General features: G+C 42.3%; 1 protein-coding gene across 1 annotated transcript in view; it reads right to left on the bottom strand.

Moving 5' to 3' along the window:
• suclg2 (succinate-CoA ligase GDP-forming subunit beta) overlaps positions 1-22,267 on the bottom strand; it is a 124,477-nt gene that overhangs the window by 58,350 nt on the left and 43,860 nt on the right. Inside the window, exons 3-7 of the mRNA XM_083907428.1 lie at positions 11,463-11,562; positions 8,990-9,080; positions 6,992-7,144; positions 5,220-5,309; positions 2,653-2,749 (exon numbers count right to left, since the gene is read on the bottom strand). Of these exons, the coding sequence (XP_083763554.1) occupies positions 2,653-2,749; positions 5,220-5,309; positions 6,992-7,144; positions 8,990-9,080; positions 11,463-11,562 (531 nt within the window). The remainder of the gene's footprint in view (positions 1-2,652; positions 2,750-5,219; positions 5,310-6,991; positions 7,145-8,989; positions 9,081-11,462; positions 11,563-22,267) is intronic.

Below are 22,267 nucleotides of genomic sequence, written 5' to 3'. Positions count from 1 at the left end.
GGCGACACGGGCCGATTTTTTTATTAATACATTATTGTATTATTTCGTTCAATTAATTTAAATACGCTTCCCCGGGGGAAAGTTATAAAACACAAAAGGGGGAAAGAAAACCACATGCATTTATTGCTCTACTGAACAATAGTCACTCGCTACCCAATTACTTGATTAACTTTAATTTAATTTTACAGTGAACACGAGAAAGTCTAAGCCGCACTGGTATAAAGAATTGATTATGATAATTTCCTAATGACTTAAATTTATTGAAATCACACAAAGACGTTAAATTGAAGTATTCCGAGTGAGATAATTACTTCTGTTCAGCACTTTTGTTAAAGCTGCAGTTGGCAGAATTGCTCGGGAAAAATAGCAATTTGAATTTGTTAAAACACTGCAGCTCTTCCTGAGATTAATAATCCCACATTAAATCCTAACCTAACGCGCCTGTTCCTTACATTTAGCGGATTTTCACAAAACAGATTAAATTAACATTATTGTCCGTCTACTAATACATTTTAAATTACAACTGTACGTTTAAATATCAACAATTGACCGTAACATTCGAACCAGTTTCTCAGAAGGTGAACGGAGGCAACGGCAACATTGCGCGAGTAAAGCGAGACGAAAACACAAACCCACTCCCTGTTTCATGGCAAAAACGGCAGCGCGATTCAAAATGGCCGACTTCCTGTTCGTGCCAAGTTCATTTTTCGTAGACGTGTTCAGAGTCGGTCTCTCGTGTCACGTATGAACTTTCGAGCCAATCGGTCAACGTACAGCGAAGTTACACGGCACTTCCTGTTCTGCGGGAGGAAGGGTCGAAATTCGCAGAAATTCCGATCGTTGCCACGCCCGTTTTGAATCTGCGAAACCTTTTGATAACTTTTAATATTTGGTGTTTCTAGTACAAATTGACACGTTCTTTATGTCGGTACGATTAATGTGCTCAGACGAGTCCGTTCGTTTACGATACGCGCCAACACGGGCGCCAAAATCAAAATGGTCAACTTCCTGTTGAGTTGAGGCCATGGTCCCAATAGACTTTTCTGCTCGTCTTGGTCTGTGACACGTTTCCACCAAATTCTGTGACGTTTGGTGCAACTTGATTTCAGCTTTGTCCCAACAGTTTTCACCAATTACGCCATTTTTCAGCCAATTATTGTTAATTTTCAGCAATTTTGAGTACCTAAAAAATGCGATTTTGGGGGACAGAGAGAAAATCCATAAATTCCAATAGGTCTTCACACCAATATGTGAGTTACCAAGCCCCAAAATAGTTACATACTACAGCTTTAATATCAACTTTTGGATGAAAGAAATAGAGTTTAAGCGACTCGGCGGCATTTATCAAGTTTCTGAGAGCAAATGTTTTTGTTGGCAAATTTACACGGCACTTCCTGTTCTGCAGCTAATTGACGAAATTTGCAGAATTTCCGATGGGCGCCACGTTTTGAATCTGCAAGACCCTTTGATAACGTTGGTGTATTTGGTAACACACATTTTTGGTACGATTAAGGCACTTAGATGACTTTGTTGATTTACGAAACATGCAAATCGCCAAAGATGGACGCCAAATTCAAAATGGTCGTCTTCCTGTTGAGTTGAGGCCGTGGTCCCAATAGACTTTTTTGCTCGTCTTGGGCTGTGTCATGTTTCCACCAAGTTTTGTAACGCTCGGTGCAACTTATTTTCAGCTTCGTCCTAACAGGTTTCAACATTTACGGCTCTATACGAAGCTATTTTTCAGCCAATTTTTGCTAATTTTCACAAATTTTAAGTACCTCAAAAATGCAATATTTTGAAGACAACAAGAGATTCCATAAATCCAATGGGTCCTCACACCAATGTGTGAGTTCTCAAGGCCTAAAAAGTTACACACTACAGCTTTAATATCAACTTTTGGATGAAAGAAAACATTTATCCAGTTGCAAAATTTCAGACGATTGCCACGCCCTTTTGAGTCCGCAAGACCCTTTGATAACTTTTCATCTTTGATGCATTTGGTAACACACACTTTTAGTACAATTTTTGGTACGATTAAGGCACTTTGACGACTTTGTTGATTTACGAAACATGCAAGTCGCCAAGATGGACGCCAAATTCAAAATGGTCGTTTTCCTGTTGAGTTGAGGCCGTGGTCCCAATAAACTTCTTTGCTCGTCTTGGGCTGTGTCATGTTTCCACCAAGTTTTGTGACGTTTGGTGCAACTTAGTTTCAGCTCTGTACGTGTTTCACCGTTTACGGTGCTATACGAAGCTATTTTTCAGCCAATTTTTTGCTAATTTTCACCAATATTAAGTACCTCAAAAATGGAATCTTTTGAGGACAAGAAGAGATTCCATAAATCCAATGGGTTCTTACACCAATGTGTGAGTTCTCAAGGCCTAAAAAGTTACACACTACAGCTTTAATATCAACTTTTGGATGAAAGAAACAGAGTTTAAGTGACTCTGCAGCATTTATCAAGTTCCTGAGAGCAAATGTGTGACATCATATCATTGCTGAATGCGTAAAAAAATGGTACATTCTTATTAAAGGTAAAATAAAAAGGAGAAAACAGATGCAAAGACAAACACAACGCACACAAAGAAGCCAATTCAACACACACACACACACAAAGAGAGAAGAGAGATGTCGCGCGACACGCGGCGTACCTTGTCCTTCGGGAGTCTCTCCGAGAGGATTGACTTCGACTTGAGTGGCGTCGACTTTCAGGAACAGATCATAGAGCCTCTTAATCTGATCTGCTGCCTGCGTGGTCCACAGAGAACAGTAATTACCTGACGGTTTGGGATCTGAGCGGGCGGCCTCCGCCAAGGCCACTCAGCCTCCGACACAGACGACATAAAACACGGGAAATCACCTTGAACGTCACACTGTCTGAGTCCGTCTCCCGCTAATGTGTGTGTGTGTGTGTGTGTGTGTGTGTTTCTGAGATGGAGGTTCAACTCAAATGTAATCTGTGGAGTCGAACACAGTCCAGGAAACACAAGCTATAATCAAATTATCCAGAGAAATGATTGATCAGTTTGAGTGTTTTCAGGTGTTTTAGCGTCTTCGGTGTGAATATTTTCCGGTTCCGTTGCTCCACAACAACAAAGAAATCGATAAAACGGAATCATTTTGGTTTGTGGACGATACAGGAAACTGAAAATAAGCGTTAGTCGCCGCCCTAAAGGCGGCAGAACTCATTAAAAAGAAAGAAATTCTGTTTATTTCAGGGCTGAACAATTAAATGTTTTGGAATCAAAATTCATTTGATTTTTAATTGTTCTAAAAGTGACTCAAACCTGTTGGAAACACTTTATATATTTTAACTTTCATCGTTGCAATAAAACTCACTTTTTAAATGTATCAAATTAAACTTCAATGATAGAATATTTAAAAAGAACATGTTTCTCCTGATGGTTTAAATTCAACAGTCCCAGTTTTATTGTACATCCTTTACAGAACGTTCTCCTAACGTTACTTTGTCGTGACTTCCTGAACAACCTTCACAGAACGTTCTCTTTTGGTCCCCAGAACATTCCCACAACCTTCATACAACCATTACAGAACATTCTCTTTTGGTTCCCCTGAAGGTCTTCCTAACGTTACTTTGTCAGAACCTTCCTACAACCTTCTCTTTAGGTTACCAGAACGTTACCCCAACATTACTTTGCTACAACCTTCCTATAACCTTCTCTTTGGATTCCAAGAATGTTCCCCCAACGTTACTTTCTCATAACCTCCCTACAACCTTTATAGAACATTATCTTTAGGTTCCAATAGGGTTCCCCCAACTTTACGTTGTCACAACCTTCCTATAACCTTTATAGAACCTTCTCTTTAGCTTCCCAGAACGTACCTCCAACGATACTTTCTCATAACCTCCCTACAACTTTTATAGAACATTCTATTATGGTTCCCAGAAAGTTCCCCGAACGTTACATCGTCACAACCTTCCTACAACCTTTATAGAACGTTCTCTTTATGTTCCCAAAACGTTCCCCAAACTTTACGTTCTCATAACCTCCCTACAACCTTTATAGAACGTTCTCTTTAGGTTCCCCTCAATTTACTTTGTCACAACATTCATACAACCTTTATAGAAAGTTCTCTTCAGGTTTCCAGAAGGTTCCCCTAACGTTACTTTTTCACAACCTTCCTACAACCTTTATAGAACCTTCTCTTTGGATTCCAAGAATGTTCCCCCAACGTTACTTTCTCATTACCTCCCTACAACCTTTATAGAACATTATCTTTAGGTTCCAATAGGGTTCCCCCAACTTTACGTTGTCACAACCTTCCTATAACCTTTATGGAACCTTCTCTTTAGCTTCCCAGAACGTACCTCCAACGATACTTTCTCATAACCACCCTACAACTTTTATAGAACATTCTATTATGGTTCCCAGAAAGTTCCCCGAACGTTACATCGTCACAACCTTCCTACAACCTTTATAGAACGTTCTCTTTATGTTCCCAGAACGTTCCCCAAACTTTACTTTCTCACAACATTCATACAACCTTTATAGAAAGTTCTCTTCAGGTTTCCAGAAGGTTCCCCTAACGTTACTTTTTCACAACATTCCTACAACCTTTAAAGACCCTTTGTGACAGATATTTCCACTCCAAAAAAAACCAAAAAACACTCCAGCACATGAGAGCAAGTGAGATTAATGCAGTGTCCAGAGTGTGTTGGGCTACAAAATGCATTCAAGGACCCTCAGAAATGTTAATACCCCTGAAAGTCCACTAAACACGTCATCTACTCTCAAACTACTTTATTTTTTTTTTTTTTTCATTTCTGGTTCTGCGTCTATCTGGGCATGGAACCAAAACTGGCCGGTGTCCAATTAACCGTTACCCTCAAGAGCTAGCACCACAACAAGCCGTTTTCTCTTCAACATACGCGCGTGAAATAAAAGGTGAGCGAGTGTCCTTTAACTGCATGAGTCACAAACAAACAAACAAAAACAAAAAACAATGTTCTATCACATAACCATATATAACCGCATCATTAGCGATGTCGGGCTCCCACGGCTTGGCACAGCGCCGCGCGTTCGCGTCGCTTGCCAGATATGACAACAGACCACCTGGCAAGTCTCGCGTCTTGTGTGTGAGTGACACTCGGAAAAAAAACTAATAATAATAGGCAAAGTTTGTTTTTGTGATGTGCATACATCCGATTCTGTGTGTGTGTGTTTGTGTAGATTTAAAGCACCTCAGCGGCCATTACCTGTCTCTGCAGCGGTCCTTTGAAACCCAAATTATCCGCCATGCGGAGCGCCTGGTCGTCACGCACGCCTTCAAATATGTCTACGACTTCCTGTGAGGTTTGGAAAAAGAGACCGGAGAAACAAGCGGAGAAAAGAGTGAGCGAGGGAATTCGACAACAAGCGAAGAAAATGTTTCTCATTAAACTGCCGACGTTATAGCTGGACGTGAGCGTCAGCTGGGACTGAAACGGTGGATTTGTGGTCATTAGTCGCTCACATCTTTGACTCTTAAGAGCGAGAGAACTTCGTTTTTTTATAGGTGTTAAAAAGAAAAAACAGCGGCTGAAGGATCTCGGGTGACGGGAAATAAAGAAGAGGTTAAAAGTAGGCAGATTTAAATGAGATGTCTTGCACTATCATACAGTACGTGTTAGATCGCAACACCACAGCTGCGCGATGCGTATGATATACGAGGTGAAACGCTCCGGCAGAAATAACGAAAGGATATAATTGTCGGGGCCGGATCTTTACAATCTGCTTTAACATCTGCACGCCGTCGCAAAAAAAAAAAAAAAAGAGAAAGTTACGCGCGTATAACGAGCGCAAGTCCATCTGCGGCACTTAAAATATACATCTGTTAACGAGGTCCTGTTGTTGCCCCAAAAAAAAGGCGACTTCTGCTCGGACGAAGTCGCGTAACGGAGGCTAATTTATCGCGCTATAAACCACAGAAGGCGTCTTCGTGTGTGCGTCTGTGTACATGTTACACTGTAAGTGTGTGTGTGTGTGTGTGTGTGCAGACGGAGCGATAAATTCAAATTAACTGGAAGACAGAAAAATAAACAGAGCACAGCTTTCATCTGCGAGTCGCACCGTTTCGGGGGGTTAGATGTCGACCGATTGATCGTTTTAGCCCACTGCGAAGTTGGTTTCAAGTTGGGTATTTGCGCACAGTCAATTCGTTTACATGGACAGCTTAAGCCCCGCCCCCCCAAACGAGAGGATAATTGGCCAGGTTTCAGTCCCGATATAGTCTTTTTGTGGTCATTATCCCAGTTTAGGCTGATTTGAACAGATCTATGTGTGTTAATATGCTGAAGTCACGTTAAATCACGCAAGTTTTGGTGAGATCTTAAATCCCTGGAACCTCCACGATGATTAAACGTCAAGTATGCGGTCCTGCGTCTCGACTGAATCGTCCGTGCGTTCTCAGGATTAAAACATCGAAACTTTTGTTGAGTCTGTGGTCTAACACGTTTTTTAGAAGAGTCGAGTCAGAGTACACATAGGTGGCGCTGTATCTCTCGATAAGAGATGGACCGCGATCGCGAGTGGACCTTCTCTGCATCTTATCTCAATAGCTGCAGTTTTATACGTCGGGAATTCTGGTGCACGAGCGGAACGCCGAGTCCGACTCGAGTCCGTTTGAGCGTGTGGTACATGGAGGCGCAATTGGACTTTGAATCAGATTATCTAGGTGTTTTAGTCCGATTAAGAAAAGTTCAGATTTTACATTTTTGACATGACAGTCAAAAAAAACGAATTATTGTCCTAGTTTCAAACTAGCGCATGAGATCAAGTGAGAACAATGCAGTGTCCACAGTGTTTTGGGCTACAAAATGCATTCAAGGACCCTCAGAAATGTCAGTAACCTCTGAAAGTCCATTAAATGCGCCTTCTACTAACTACTTTTTTCTGGTTCGGTCGATCTCTAGCGTTGGGTTTAATCTCTGCTCTGAGGCAGATTTGCTGTGGTTGATATTAAGCAGAAAAAAAAATGTCATTCCTATACCTTAAAGATGAGCTCTGGGGTGCTGGCGGCCACCTCCTCGATGTCCACGCCTCCCTGAGGGCTTCCAACCATGACGGGACCATTGCAGGCGCGATCCATTAAGATGGCGAAATAGGTTTCCCGGGTAATGTCCAGAGCCTCTGCAACCATCACCTGGACAGAAGAAAATGACACAGTGAGCTGACTCAAGATAAAGTAGAACAACTCTCTCAAATCAAAGACATCAAATCCAACGATTTTTCGAGGACTTTCCAGGACCAATTCCCTCAAATTCTAGGACCGAATGTGCCAACACGGCTTGAGACGGAAGAGGACAACTCTGTAAGAGCTTCTTCGTCCGTGACGGCGTCCGCTTTTATCGATTAGCAGCACGCTCTGCATCGTGGATGCGAAGCGATTGTCCTTGGGATCTTGGTCAAAGTCGGTCTTTGTCAATTCTCTTTTTGGCGAACGACAGAGATCTTTGAATTTTAATTTACCAGGCGTCAAATGTCGTCATTTGCTCCCTCTTTAACTTTACTCGCTCGTTGTTCTGCACGTTCTTTCAAATTCACAAGCTTTCAAGGATGTGTGAGAACCCTGTGAATATATCTGATCCTTATACTGCCCCCTGGTGCTTTTCACAGCCAGAGAGGACATTATCCCAGACCTAAAGTAACCTGACATCTTCCACCATCCAGAACAGATTATAAATCACAACAAAAGCATGTAAACAAACGAAAATTCACAAAGGAAATGAATGTTGGATTTTGTACTTGATCACTAATCCTTTGCCTGTGGATTTCCATCATTCCGTATTCTATGCTCGCTTCGAGAACGCTACCGTTCCTCTGGATCTTTGGTAATTTGGTAAAATTCTCTCCAATTAGCAGCCTGTCAACCAAATTCACTTTTTTACAAAAATAGCCAATAAAGAGACGAGTTGCCTGGTTATAGGTCGCCAGTTATATACACACTTCCTGCCAAAATGGCTTTTTATGAGGTTATGATTATGTGACATGAGCTACCACAGGTCTTATATCCCTGCCTGAATTCTTCATTCTCTTTATATCTTTATATATATATATATATATTCTGTTCCAACTGTCCAGGTCTTCCCTTTCCCACTCGAGCCTCCTGGTTCCGTCTCGTCCCACATCCTCATCCCTCTTGTCAACGTCATGACAGCAAATCCATGTAGCAGCAGCAGAGGCGCTGCCCCCCCCCACCCCCTCCCTCCCTTTTTCCCGTGGCGTTCTTCTGTTCAGTGTAAGGTGAAAGTGTTGACATTGGAAACAGCAAAGCTCCGACTGTCATCTCATGACAATGTTATGGTATTAGATCCTTCTGCTTCTTCTTCTTCTTTACACGGCTGTTTTTTTTACCTGGTCTGATTTCAGTGCTGCAGGCGATAAAAGAGATTCTTAGTGAAGGTTACACACTGTGGTCATATTCCTTAAGGCTAACATCAACTATTTTCCACTTTATTTCCTTGTTTGTTTGCCTGCTGCTACCAAGACGAGGATGACTTTTCTCGGAGCTTTTGCAGGAGTGCGACACTCATTTGATTCCACATAAACTCCACACCTGTGGGGAATAGCGGGGGTTAAACAAACACAAAGGGGAGGGAAGAGGTAGAGAAAAAAACTGCAGGACTCACACACACACACAAAAAAAGGTGGAAGTGTCTGTTTTTGAGGAGGAAAATCATATTCCTGCTCGTTAATAGCACATGAAAGCGTCGTGCAATTTAGTTCTGCGGTGAGCCTTCCTTTTTAAGTCATGGGAAAAAAAATCACAGACAGAGGCCAGCTTTTGTCCAAACCCGGCAAAAATAAATAAGAAAAAACAAAAACCACGGAGCCCGAATGCTTTCACGGTCATTAATTTTACAGGTCTGTACCACTGGACTCAAAATGCCTTGAAATGAGGTCAGAAAACAACAAGAAAAAACAAAAACAAAACAAAGCACAAGGTGCACATGTTTTTTTTTCTTCTTCCCTCCGCACGGCGGCTCACCGTGTTCACTTTCACTCCATCTTTGGGCGTCTGCTTGGTCGTCAGGTTGAAGCCGAGCATCTTATTCGCCAGCTCGCCGACCACTGCGGGGCTGAGGGAGAGAGAGAGAGAGAGAGAGAGAGAGAGGGGTTAAAAATAGATGTAGACATAAAAAAGGTAACACTGGCAGCAGCAGAAACCCTTTGGTTAGTGGAGTTAGCGGCGTTTGTAGCGCTTTCGTTTATGAGGTTCCATGAATGCATCTTGTAGCCGCCACTCTGAAGCCGCGTTTCCACAGAGTGAAAAGGCTCGATAAAGTACGGTACCTATGTTTTTGCGCGTTTGTGTCTTAACCTGCTTCATCCATTGCAGTTTTTGGTAACATACCCTTGGGGTTCCAGAGTAAAATGGTACGATACGGTTAGACCGGCTCCACCCACGACAGAAACATCACTCCCTTGCAATCAGCGTAAATAAATACCTCAAGGAAGTTGAGGCTAAGTTTGAAGTCTCGTTGAGAAACTGAGCAGCAAAATAAAGCTGCTGGACGTTTTACGCAACGATCGGGCACGGTGCACATCCAACCTACGTAAGTAAAGGTAGTGTTCTCATTCGGCTTTACCGTTCCAAACCAAACCCTACCGCAATAGCTCAACAAGCTGTGGGGCTCTGCATTACTTTCACTTGGTCTCATGCGCTGGACTTCCTTCATTTATGTTTGATGTAGAAAAACTTCATTTAAAGTCTCGTGGGTCCGACTGCAGCGAAGATGCTGTTCTGGATCGTCGCGAGAAAGTCGCGTCTTTTTTGAAGCGCAAACGTAGCCGAGCGCGCTGCTAGCCAGTAGTAGCCGTTCCTGTGGAGCCTTAAAGGGATAGTTTTTGAAACATATTTGAAACAAAACTAACGTCGCATCGCATGAAATTTTGAGGGACTACTTTCTCAGCACTATACGGCAGCGGCCTGATTCCGCTGCCGGAAGTATGACGCGCTGCTGCCGCTGCTGAGACATAAATCCTTCAAATTGCATTCTGAAGGAGAGATTCTATCAACACAGATATGTACATCAAAAGTCTGCCGTCACAATCGATTTGCCTCGGGTGCACTGTGGAGTCGGTATGAGTGTTTCTAATGCCGTGCTAACTTGTATCATTGACTTGCGCTAGCCATAGCACCAGCGAACTCGGCAACTAGAAGAACTGAATGAAATTTCTTGAAAATGTCTCCAGACGTCTCCATCACACCGGCTGAGTTGGAAAATAGGGTCTCATGTCCAAAATTCCGAACTATCACTTTAATGCAGATCAGTGAGAGGTTGTTGAATGTCCTGTCGGAGCAGATTAATCAGCTAAAATGTATAATGGCAGTACAGAAATATATAAAATGCCAACAGATAAAGTAACCGCTAATGACTATAAAGGAACTACGGATTATCATACAGTGCAGGATTAAAGAACTGCAGGTGAACATTCAGACGAATATCTCCTTAAAGCTTTGTTCAGATGAAGAGATAAGTGCCTCTGCACTTCCAGGGCATTATCGTAACACATTATGACAAAGTACGGCTTTTGGAGACACTTGGTTCGGGCGACACATCTCAGCGAATGAAGCTTTCTTTCTTATGCTCTCTCTTCTTAAAAGCTGGCGAGTGCGAGCGCGAGCGCGCGTCGCTGTTAAAGCTGCTCCGGTTATGTAAGCGAATACAAATGAAGCCAGGGGTTGTTCTCGCGCTTTGATTGATGAGAGGAAGATGAACCGTGCACTCGTGTCATTGTCTGGGGACGAGGAGCTTCGGCGTATCTCACTTAAAAAAAAAAAAAAAAAAAAAGTTCCCAGCCATCCCGAAACACCTCAAGTAGGGTGACGATGATACATGTCTGGGCCAATTGTCATAAATCACCTTTTTTTTTTAAGGGTGTAGTAAACGGTGGGAAAAAGAAAAGCCCAGTTTCCAGCACGGGGGAAACTTAACTTGGCGGGTAAGAGAATCCAGCATCTCTGTGAAAAGAAGTGTCTCTTTTAAGTTGTTGGCTTAGGGCTTTTGAAAAAAATGCAGGAGATTTCTGGCTGAGAACCTCACTGAAGAAACACAGGCTATTACGCCTGCTAATTCAAAGCCGCTAACAAATTGAAGCTCGGCAGCCGCGACAAAAAACCCAATCAACTCTTGAGAGAGGGGAACTCAGCATGGGGTCCGTGATGCCTCTGCCGACCTTAAAATCCTCTTTTTTTTTCCACCTCAACGTTTAATTGAAGGTAGTTGCTCCCAAAACAAGACACCTCGGGAAGAAAAACTGTTTATTTGCGGCAGCGAGTAATCCTGACTGTGCCTTTGTGCCTGGGGAACATCTTCAGAGAGCTCTTTGAGCCGCCTCACTCGAAAAAGCAGCTGTCGTACGGCGAGCGGGGAAGAAAAAAATAAATAAAAATAATAATACAAATCTCTCTCCTGCAGTAACACGGTGTGAAATGCACATACAGGGAGGATACTTACTCTTTCGTTAAGTGCACTCCACCTTTAAGGCCGCTGTCGAACACACCTTTGCCTCTGCCGCCGGCCAGAATCTGAGCTTTCAGCACAATCTCCTTGGCATCTGAAAGGCAGAGAGTGGAAGACGGTGAGTGGAAGAGCGGAAGAAACACTGGAAGCAGCAGCAGAAACCCTTCAGTTTAGTGGAGTTATTGGCGTTTGTAGGGCTTTCACTTTACGAGGTTCCATGAATGCATCTTGTAGCCACTCTTTTAAAGCCTCTAAAGCAGGGGTTCTCAAAGTTTTGATACCCGAGGGCCAATTTAGGAACCCAACATTGGACTGAGGGAAGAAAAAGAAAAAAAACTGAAAGAAATCTTATTTGTAATAACTACGTCGTCCAAAATGTGAGTTTTTTTATATATTTTTTTAATTTTTGGTCCAAAATTTGACAAAAACGTCATACTATACTATGTCCTACAAAATTTTAAAATTTTGGGGGGAAAACAGTTTTTGGTCCAAAATTTGACAAAAACGTTGTACAATACTATGTCGTCCCAAATGTGACAATTTTTTTCAAAAAGAATTTGGTCCAAAATTTGACAAAAAACGTTGTACAATACTATGTCGTCCCAAATGTGACAATTTTTTTCAAATTTTCCCAATTATCCGTAATGGCACCAAACCAAAAAGTCGTGATGGGATTATTATGGACACCGATCCAAAGGACGATCGGCATATACCGGCCCATTGTTTGGAAAAATTTAATTAGTCTCTGAATTGGCTGAATCTAGAGCTGGGGGCGATAAAAACAATATTTTTTCTCGATATAAAGCAACTTTGATAGAGCTTTATTTCCTCCACGTTTTACGGACGACCTCAACAGCCAATGAGAAAGAGAGAAACGGTGCTTTGAACCAATCATGCACCAATCGACCCAACGAAGCATTGTGCGATAGCGTTACCGAAAGAGACACCTGAGGTAGCGCCATCTCCTGGAGAACATGGGTAGTTCCTGATATTTAAAACTTATTATTAGATACTTTGGTCAGTTCCACTTATCTCGAACTGACCAAAGAACGTATTTTGTTCCATCTTTTCCTTTCACTTACAAGAGTAAAGGGGAAACTTTAACGGAAATATTGAAATAAATACTACCAACAGGAAGAAAAGTGAGCCCAAACACTTCGAGATAGAGGCTTGCTATCTCGAATGCCTCCTTAACTCTGCCACTTATCACTGAGTTTATGTGACTGAAGGAAAGTGTGATGAAGTGTGAAGAGAAGGAACTATGGCGGAAAGTTTACACACAGGAGCTCAGCTGCCGTGTTACGAAAAAGAAAAATTACCCCAGGCAACGCCGCTAATTACGGTGTAGTACAAGAATACCAACGGATCCAGAAGCTGTGTTTACACGAGGCTAAGAGTCGACTGCCATGTCGAGACTATTTTTAGCAGCGAGGTATTTATGGTCAATTGGCATTGATAACGCTCCGAACCACAAGGATAAGCAGGGAGAGCGGGAAGTAAACAAGCGGCATAATACGGGATTAACTGCTGCTTTAGATGCATAAAGTCTACGGATTAAGGGTCTACGGCATTGGTTCTCAAAGTGCGGCCCGCGGGCCAATGGCGGCCCGCAGAAACATTTCTGCCGGCCCGCAATGAATTACAGTTGATAGTTTTAATCCAGGAGCTACTAAGCTTGTTAAATGTTTATTGGACATTACTGGATACAGACCAATAAGTGTAATCTGTACAACTGTATTTACTATGCATTCAAATTTTGGATGACATAGTGACAGTATAGTATGACGTTTTGTCAAATTTTGGCATTTAAATTTTATCCCAAAATAGTGTCACATTTTGGACGACATAGTATAGTATGTTTGGGACGGCATATGTCATTTTAGTCAAATTTAGGACCTAATATTTTTGTGAAAAAAATTGTAAAATTTGTGGACGAACGTTTTTGTCAAATTTTGGACCAAAAACTTTTTTCCCCAAAAATTTTGAACGACATTGTACAGTATGACGATTTTGTCGAATTTTGGACCCAAAAATTTTTTTCTAAAAAATTGTCACAATTTGGACGACATAGTATAGTATGATGTTTTTGTAAAATTTTGGACCAATTTTTTTTTTTTTTTTAAGTTGTCAAATTTGGGACGGCATAAATGTAATTTTTTGTCAAATTTTGGACCTAAGTTTTTTTTTTGAAAAAAATTGTCCAATTACGACGACATAGTATTGTTCAAAGTTTTTGTCAAATTTTGGACCAAAATCCCCCCCCCCCAAAAAAATGGTAACATTTTGGACAACGTAGTATAGTATGTCGGTTTTGTCAAATTTTAGACGCCATAGTTATTACAAATGGGATTTCTTACTGTTGTTTTTCTTTTTTTTCTCTTTGGCGGCCCTCAGTCCAAAGTTGGGTTCCTAAATTGGCCCTCAGGTATCAAAACTTTGAGAACCCCTGATCTACGGTCTACGGACGGTGTTGAAACTGAAGAATTTCATTCGCTCCGGAGAGATTAAGCGAACCAGAATTTCAGACTTCTTTGATTCAGAGATAGTGGCGTTTGTTTCCACGCGGTGAACAAGCTACGTTTTGGTATGAAATTAGATGCTAATAGAGGTACGAAACAGTGCTTGACGCAGCTTATTAGGGCTACAACAATTTATCAACGATGCCCTAAGACTAATGGTATCAGTCACGTCGTTTTGGGTGGGGTCGTCATAGCGCGGATTCATGAAACTGCCGTAACGTCGACTCATACGGAACGCAAAAAAGCAGTTGTTTTGGGCGTAACTGAATCATCAGAATCAGTTCAATTAAAAATATTTGCTCACCGAATCGTTCAGTACTTCCTGCATGACCGGGGGCGAAAACAGAAATGCCACCAAAACGGGCTGAGATTCAGCTCACGATTGCCTTTTGCTAAATGTTGGAGATTAACGTAAATTTTTTCATGGATTTTTAAGTATTTTTAACCGATCTAGAGTTGGACATTGTTCGTAGGGCTGAGCGATGTATGAAAAATGGAAAAGCAAAAACAAAGAGTAGAGGTAGAATTGCATCATGGAAATCAGGCTCGTAACCGGAGGGTCACCGGTTCAAATCCCAGGACGTGGCCAAGGCTTGTCTGTGTACTGGTGTGTAATAAGCGTGGGTTAAATGCAGAGGTCAAATTCACCAATCGCTAATTGGCGCGCGCGTGCTAGCAACACTCATTGGAATTCCAATTCCAACGACGGGCGCTCCAACTCCCATCACCCACAACCTTCACTTTTCAGTATCCTTCAGTCAGAATCTCCCATTATTCAAACTGCGACTGAACAAAAAAAATGAGCGAGGAATTTAATTACGGGGTCTCCGGTTGCCAGGTTGTTATTATCTACGCGATGGCGGTTCAGCCGTTGACGGTCGGCTGCCATCGGAGTGCGGAAGTGGTGAGATCCGAGCACCTTGACCTTGCTGGGGGGCGTAGACACGCGACGAACCAAACGCAAACCCAGGGCCGTTTCTAGCTGTTTGGGGTCCCTATGCGAGATACTATTTGTGGGCCCCTGTTTTTTTGTTTTTTTTTCCAAACTCGAGGTAGAGATCCCTTACTTTTTCTGATTACCCCACATACACTTACGTACATGCTTTGCAAATATATGCACAATGAATGCATCCAATACATGCAGATAAAGACAGGCACTGTTCATTGCAGTTTGGGGGCCCCCTGGTGGCTGTGGGGCCCTATGCAGCTGCATAGTAGCAAGAAACGGCTCTGCAAAAACCTCCCCCCCCCCCCAAAAAAAAATGGTACAGAGCCCAAGAACTCGAGTAAGACCTGCAGAAAATAGCCTCTGACAGGGTGGCAGGGATTAAACCAACACTGCATTCGTGAAGCTACTGCTCTGTGGAGAGAGGGAAAAGAACGAAGGTGTGCTTTTATGCAGATGACTTTGAGAAGTAATAAATGAATAAATATGTTATAATATGTATATATAAAAAAAAGTGCTGCCGTGCAAAATTAGAAAAGAGTTCAAAGCAAGACGAAACGGTGTCCTGCGGGCAAAGAGGGACAGTTTGGAGGAAATTACTTTTGCTGTAGAGAAAGAAAAAAGAACAAAGGTGTCGTGAAAAAAACGGGAAGACGTGTTGTTTAAAGTGGACGAGAGGAGGAAAAAAAAAACAGATGTGGTTTCTAAAACGACACGCTAAATATATTGAGAGGTGTGTTTTTTCTTGCCGGGGGAAGGTAACGGGGTGAGAACGAGGCAGGTGTTTGCGAGTAATTGATAGCGGAAAAAAAAAGCTGCTTGTTATGCAGCACCAAGAACGAGATATCGCGGCAAAATCAGCGACTGCGAACGGGCAACTGAAGGAGCAATGAGCTGATAATGGGAGGAAACTTAATAAACCGGAGGAAGCGACAGGCAAAATAAAGAGGCCAGGGTTCACCGCTTGGATAAGAATAAAAATTAAATCTCGTTAGAATCACATCCCGTGCTTCACGTTAAATATATATATAAATATATATATAAATATATATATATATATGTCCAGTATGTGTTGTAATACACGGAGAAGATAACAATGTCCTCGAAGATCACAGTGAACACACCGCATGGGTAAAGACCGGGGTGACCATTATCTGGTCGTCTGACACGGTTGTCAGCGGACAAAAGGTTGGTCTTTAATGAGGAAGGAGTGAAGTGGAGATATATATATATATATATATATACATACAACTATTTTGATAATCAATTAATTGATTATTAAAACAAGACTTCTTTTCTGATCGTTTTAGCTTCTTAAATGTGAATATTTTCTTAGTTTTAGTCATTTTTTAGCACTTTCTAACAATTTATATTAATCGATTAATCGTGAAAATAATCGTTAGTTGCAGCTCTAAATTTTAGTAATCGAAAAACTGCCGCCCTACTTTTGTTATGCCATTCATTATAGTAGAGTCCTTTGGTTTAAGCAGAAGAGCCTGCCCTCTAGTGGTGGGGTAAGAATGACGCTCGCCTCCACAGCTTTGCATTCAGGCGTCGAATCATAGAAAAGTATATCTCGCTCAGAACGATCTCATCTCTGGTGCTGGGCACGGTTAACCGCCGTTAACGGCGTCGACGCTAACGCACGTTAGCGCACGGCGCGTTTCCATGACGTTAGCGCGACGCCGTGTTTACGCGACTCCCGATCGTTAAAAACGAGTCTCTAAAGTAACGCTAAACTTTCAACTTCATTTGTAGCGCTGCTCTTTTTCGTTTAATAAACAGAGCGCTCCAGTTCCGCGGTAGACGCGCTAACGGTGCTAAAGAAGCTAAAGGAGCTAACACAGCTAACTGGGAAACGGTTCCTGGACTCCGGTTGACGCGGCACGTAAACTTGACATCATGCGCGTCTTTTTCCGGTCAGTCGTCATGGAAACGCATCATGCGTTAATGTGCGTTGACATTGACGCTATTAACGCCGTTAGCGGCGTACAGACGTGCAAAACAAATCACTTTCTCTTGTCGCTAACCACAATAAAAATTAGAAAACGGCCGCCCAAAGTTGTTCCGGTTATGAGCCGAATAACTGAAAAAAAAAAAATTGTGTTGCGTAACAACTTCCTCCCACTGTGAAAACACGCAGAGAGAGAGATTTTCATCTCCATTTATTCTCCATATCTCGGGGACATCGGAGGAGGAGGAGGAGATTAACATCGCAACAACATCTCCTATCACATCACACGCGAATCGCAGTAATGCGGTTATCGTCCTCGGGCCTCGCTCATTCCCGCAGTAATGAGTGCAAATCAACTCCCGGTCTGCTCAGCCAGTGACGGCATCTGGCAAAAAAAAAAAAAAACAAGGGACGTTAACTTCTACAACCACGAGTGAGTGGTCCAGCAGCAGAGTTAGCACTGGACTGATATTTAATTAAACCGTAGAGGCCGTGCCATGAGGGAGACTCCGGCTGGTAGAGGGAGGGTTGGTGGGGGGGGGGGGTGTAGATGTAAATGTAGGCTGAGATCAGGCCAAAAAAAAAAAACCCACAGAGAAGATAAGATGTGGTGTGACCATCTGCATCAGGAGAGGCAGAGATCAGGGCGGCTGTAATAAAAGTAATGTGGTGGTTAAATGTGGGAGGCTAATCAAACTCTTGGGACACACACACACACACACACACACACACACACACACAATCAAACACCAAGCGCCTATGGATAAAAGCCATTGATATTCCAGGAAAACGGGAAAGAATAAAAAAAAACTTCTCTTTTCACACAAAAAAAAGTTTCCTCCAATTATAACAGTTCTGAATGCTGCCAAAAAAAAGGTGGTTGGGAGCAAAAAAAAAAACGATATTAAAACAATATAATGTGACAATTAACGTACTTTCATTTAGAACTCAGAGCAGCTGATATTCATGACTCGCTGATACTGGAAATAATTAAGTCAGAAGCTAAAGTCATTTAAAAGAACTAAAGGCTATTCAATGATAGAATAGGGTTCGCAAACGGCTCACACACACACACAATTCCCTTCCATGTGTAAAGTATCGCTCAAAGTTAATCCTTATTCGATTATTTATCAATTACTGAATTAAAGTTTGGTTTTTCGGCTTCTTAAATGTGAAGATTTCCTGGATTTCTTTGCTCCGTTTGACGGATAAATCAGCACATTTGTGGACAAAACAAGACATTTAGCGTCGTCGTGTCGAGGTTTGGGAAACACCGATCAATATTTTGTAATATTTTCTGGCATTTAGTGGACCAAACTAGTCGATTAATCAAGGAAGATAATCAACAGATTCACTGATTATGAAAATAATCGTCAGTTGCAGCTGTAGGATAATATTCACTTGTTACTAGTGTAGCTGATATGCTTTACTAGCATAGCTGCTACGCTTTAGTAGCGTAGCTGCTATGCTTTACTAGTGTAACTGATATGCTTTACTAGCATAGCTGCTATGCTTTAGTAGCGTAGCTGCTATGCTTTACTAGTGTAACTGATATGCTTTACTAGCATAGCTGCTATGATTTACCAGTGTAGCTGCTATGCTTTACTAGTATAGCTGCTATGCTTTACTAGAAGCATAGCTATCTGCTATGCTTTACTAGCAGAATAGCTAGCTGCTATGCTTTACTAGCAGCATAGCTAGCTGCTATGCTTTACTAGCGTAGCTGCTATGCTTTACTAGCGTAGCTGCTATGCTCTACTAGAATGGCTGCTATGCTCTTCTAGCATAGCTGCTATGCTTTACTAGCAGCATAGCTGCCATGCTCTACTATAATGGCTGCTATGCTCTTCTTGTGTATCTGCTATAGCAGCATAGCTATCTGCTATGCTTTACTAGCAGCATAGCTAGCTGCTATGCTTTACTAGCAGAATAGCTAGCTGCTATGCTTTACTAGCAGCATAGCTAGCTGCTATGCTTTACTAGCGTAGCTGCTATGCTCTACTAGAATGGCTGCTATGCTCTTCTAGCATAGCTGCTATGCTTTACTAGGGTTTGGTTGGGTAATCTCAAAACTAAGCAGAATTATTTTTAAATGTAGCCCTGTAGGAGAAAATATATTAATAATATATATTTTTTATAACAACATTTAACTAGATAGGAACCCAACTTTGATGTTGTAGCTCGTGTGAATATATCCGCGTCCTGTTTTCAGAGCTTTCATTCCAAACCATCAACACGACGAAGTTTAACTTGTTGTGCAGGTTCAGACGTTCTGTGATTCTCTAACGTTCTTTCTTTGCGTCTTCAGTTAGTTAAGAGTAAGCAAAAAATATGCGACGGCGCCGAAACCAATTACCCGCTTTGATGCCGCGGCCGATCGGCGTATATAATCCCTCCAGTTTTAACGTCAAAATTAACTCAATGTTGTCAAACTGTAATTGCCGCATTGAATGTTTGTTGACGACAAACATAAGTGAATACGTGTCATGTTTTTGCGATGCCTATCGTTGGGAGATCATAAAGCTATAACAGCCATATGGTTTCATTAAATATGTCATTACAGGCTCACTGTCTGGTCTGGTCTGGTTCTCCACCCCCCGTCCTCGCGTCCGTCTCTGCCTCTAATGATGCCATCTCGGTGTCCCAGACGGACATCTGCGGCATCGGAGTGACACCTCCTCCAGACCCCGCTTGCATGAAGGCTTGAATCCTCATTAGGACATGAGGACACGTCCACCTGGGCTTTCACGTATAGACAGCTCGTCTAATAATGACATCCTGACTCGGCCCCCCGGTCTCGCCGTGACAAACAGGTGCGGCTCAAACTTCCTCGAAGAACTTCCTTTTGCCAGAGAGCCAACGAAAAAGGGAAGGTAATGACCCACGGTTCTTTCTCGTGTTTGAGCAGAATCGTTATTCTCTGAAGCCTCGGCAAAGGGATGTACTTTTATGAGAAAAGAAGCGGAATTTTTTTTTACTCTGATTTGAATCAACGGGAAAGGTCTCAAAAAGATATATGAGATCCCAAATCCCAAGAGAACTAAATTTGAGAATGGGCCAATGGATGCACATCTGGTTGGCTGGACGAATGGACAGTAACTTTGACACGATAATGAATAATTATTGACATTTTTTATGGTCAGGAAACATAAAATAATCGTTAAATTCTTGCAAAATCTTACAAATCTGAGGCAAAAAAAATAGCTATTTCTCTATGTGTTGTGCCTCAAAGTGTAATTTCACACAAGATAAACATTTTATATACATATATTAAGACTTTATACTTATATTGGGGATGGGGAACGTTTTATCATGAAAAATACAATTGTTATTTCATTATTTTTCTAACCCTAACCCACCCACTGTAGCTACACTCTTAGAAGTAAGGGTTCCAAAAGGGTTCTTCTACAAGGGCTGAGGTTCTACATGGAACCATTTGCTTTGATCCAGAGGACCCTTTAAAACCCCTTTCCTGAATAAAGGGTTTTAAAAAGGTTCTTGGTGGAACCCTCCAAAAGAGTTCTTGGTGGAACCTTTATAAAAAGTTTCAGGTATCCAAAAAGGGTTCTCCTATGAGGACAAGCTGGAGAACCTTATATGGTTCTACTTAGTACTTTTATTTCTAAAAGTGTAGCATGTGTACCAACCAAGAAAACCATTTTGATCCAGAGAACCCTTTAAAACCCCTTTCCTGAATAAAGGGTTTTAAAATGGTTCTTGGTGGAACCCTCCAAAAGGGTTCTCCTATGAGGACAAGCCAAAAAACCTTATATGGTTCAACTTCGCACTTTTATTTCTAACTGCGTACACATGAAGTTAGTTTAGAACACCCACATATTCCTTATGGCAACAGGGTTTCTTATTATTCTCATTGTGTCAAATCAACTTATTATCCACACAGAATCAGCATTTTGTTTCCGTGTATGTACAATTGTCGCGATCTTTTGTATGGTCTGGTATAGTCTATGCTCCATATTTTCTCTTTTTGGTGCATTTCTATGGCGGCGTTGCAGCGCCGCACACAGCCCTGGACATATATACCTACGATGTTTGGACTTATTTTGGGTAAAGTCATGCTTACAGAAGAAAGAAGAAAGATTGTATTGGGGAAAAGTTCCATTTCCGCGCGGATAACGTCTAAGACGCAAAAACGTGGAGTGAATCAGATTCTAAGTGCATATAAAAACACGAGCCTTTGAGAGACACGAGCGGTGTTATCCCGCGAAAAGCCCTTTTTTACAGCTGTTAAGAGTTTCCGATGCATGGCCTTTTCTTAGCAGACGAAAGAACTAAGACCCGGCTAATGTACGGGATCACAACAGGTCCTTGGAGAGGATGGGGATCGTCCGTGCACAGACTCTCTCGGAATTTCCTGAACATTCTGTGGTTTTTGCCTGGCGTTTCTGATTGAATTTCCGTTTGCCGCGTCTGCCACTGGGACCCGCGCTAAGCTAATCACCCGATCATTCAAAAGCAGCCAAATGCGGTTCCCTCCTTCCGTGTCGGGCATCTGTTATCTTGGCAGGTGGAGTGGACAAGGAGAACCACGGATTAATGTCTGCGAGACGCGAGAATGAAGGTCTGCGCAAATCCAGTTTGGGAGAATCAACAAAAACGTTTGGGAATTGGGATTCTGGGAGACCGAGAATATGATATTTGGAAATATAACATGGGGTCCACATCTTTGATTCCCCCGTCTTATCGGGTCAATGGGCCAAACCAGATTCCTAGATTCTGATAAACGTCCATGTCTGCTTGGTAACATAATGAAATCACATGTAAATGTTAAACGTAAACTCTGTGTTGGCGTTTGCACAGACAAGAGTCAAGTTTTGCCAGCTTTTGTGGTGCCGACAAATGGAATTCTGGTCTCTGGCCCACGGACTGGAAGCTGGAGCGAGAGCTGCTCTAACCCAGCAGTGTGAGCCCAGCGGGGAGTGACGTGGCGAGGCGAGGCGGAGAGACACCTGCAGCTCGCCCCGGCTAACTCATTACACTCGTTTATTTCCTCCGCAATGTGATCAAAGTGGCAAACGAGGACGGCGGAGGCTACGACGCCGCTGGAGTGTGGACGATAAGCAGCAGACAGCAACAACAAACAGACAGAGATAGGGCTGAACAGAGAGGATAGCAGAGCACACCGGGAGCCCAAAAGGTCAGAGTGTGTGGGTAAAAATGCAAAAGAAAGAGCAATGTTGTTTTGACTTTGACATCTCTAGTTAATAGCTATGTAAATGAGCCTCGACCCATTTAGGCAGAATTCACTGACCTGATAGTCTGTGTGTTTTCAAACTCTGGCCACGTATATATATATATATATATATATATAAAAAAAGCAGCAGTAACAGCATGGTTAATGGCTGTGAAACTGTCAAGTGAA

The sequence above is a fragment of the Microchirus variegatus genome (genome assembly GCF_963457635.1).
Source record: "Microchirus variegatus genome assembly, chromosome: 21".
NCBI lineage: Eukaryota > Metazoa > Chordata > Actinopteri > Pleuronectiformes > Soleidae > Microchirus > Microchirus variegatus.
This window is presented reverse-complemented; position numbering and strand designations above follow the sequence as displayed.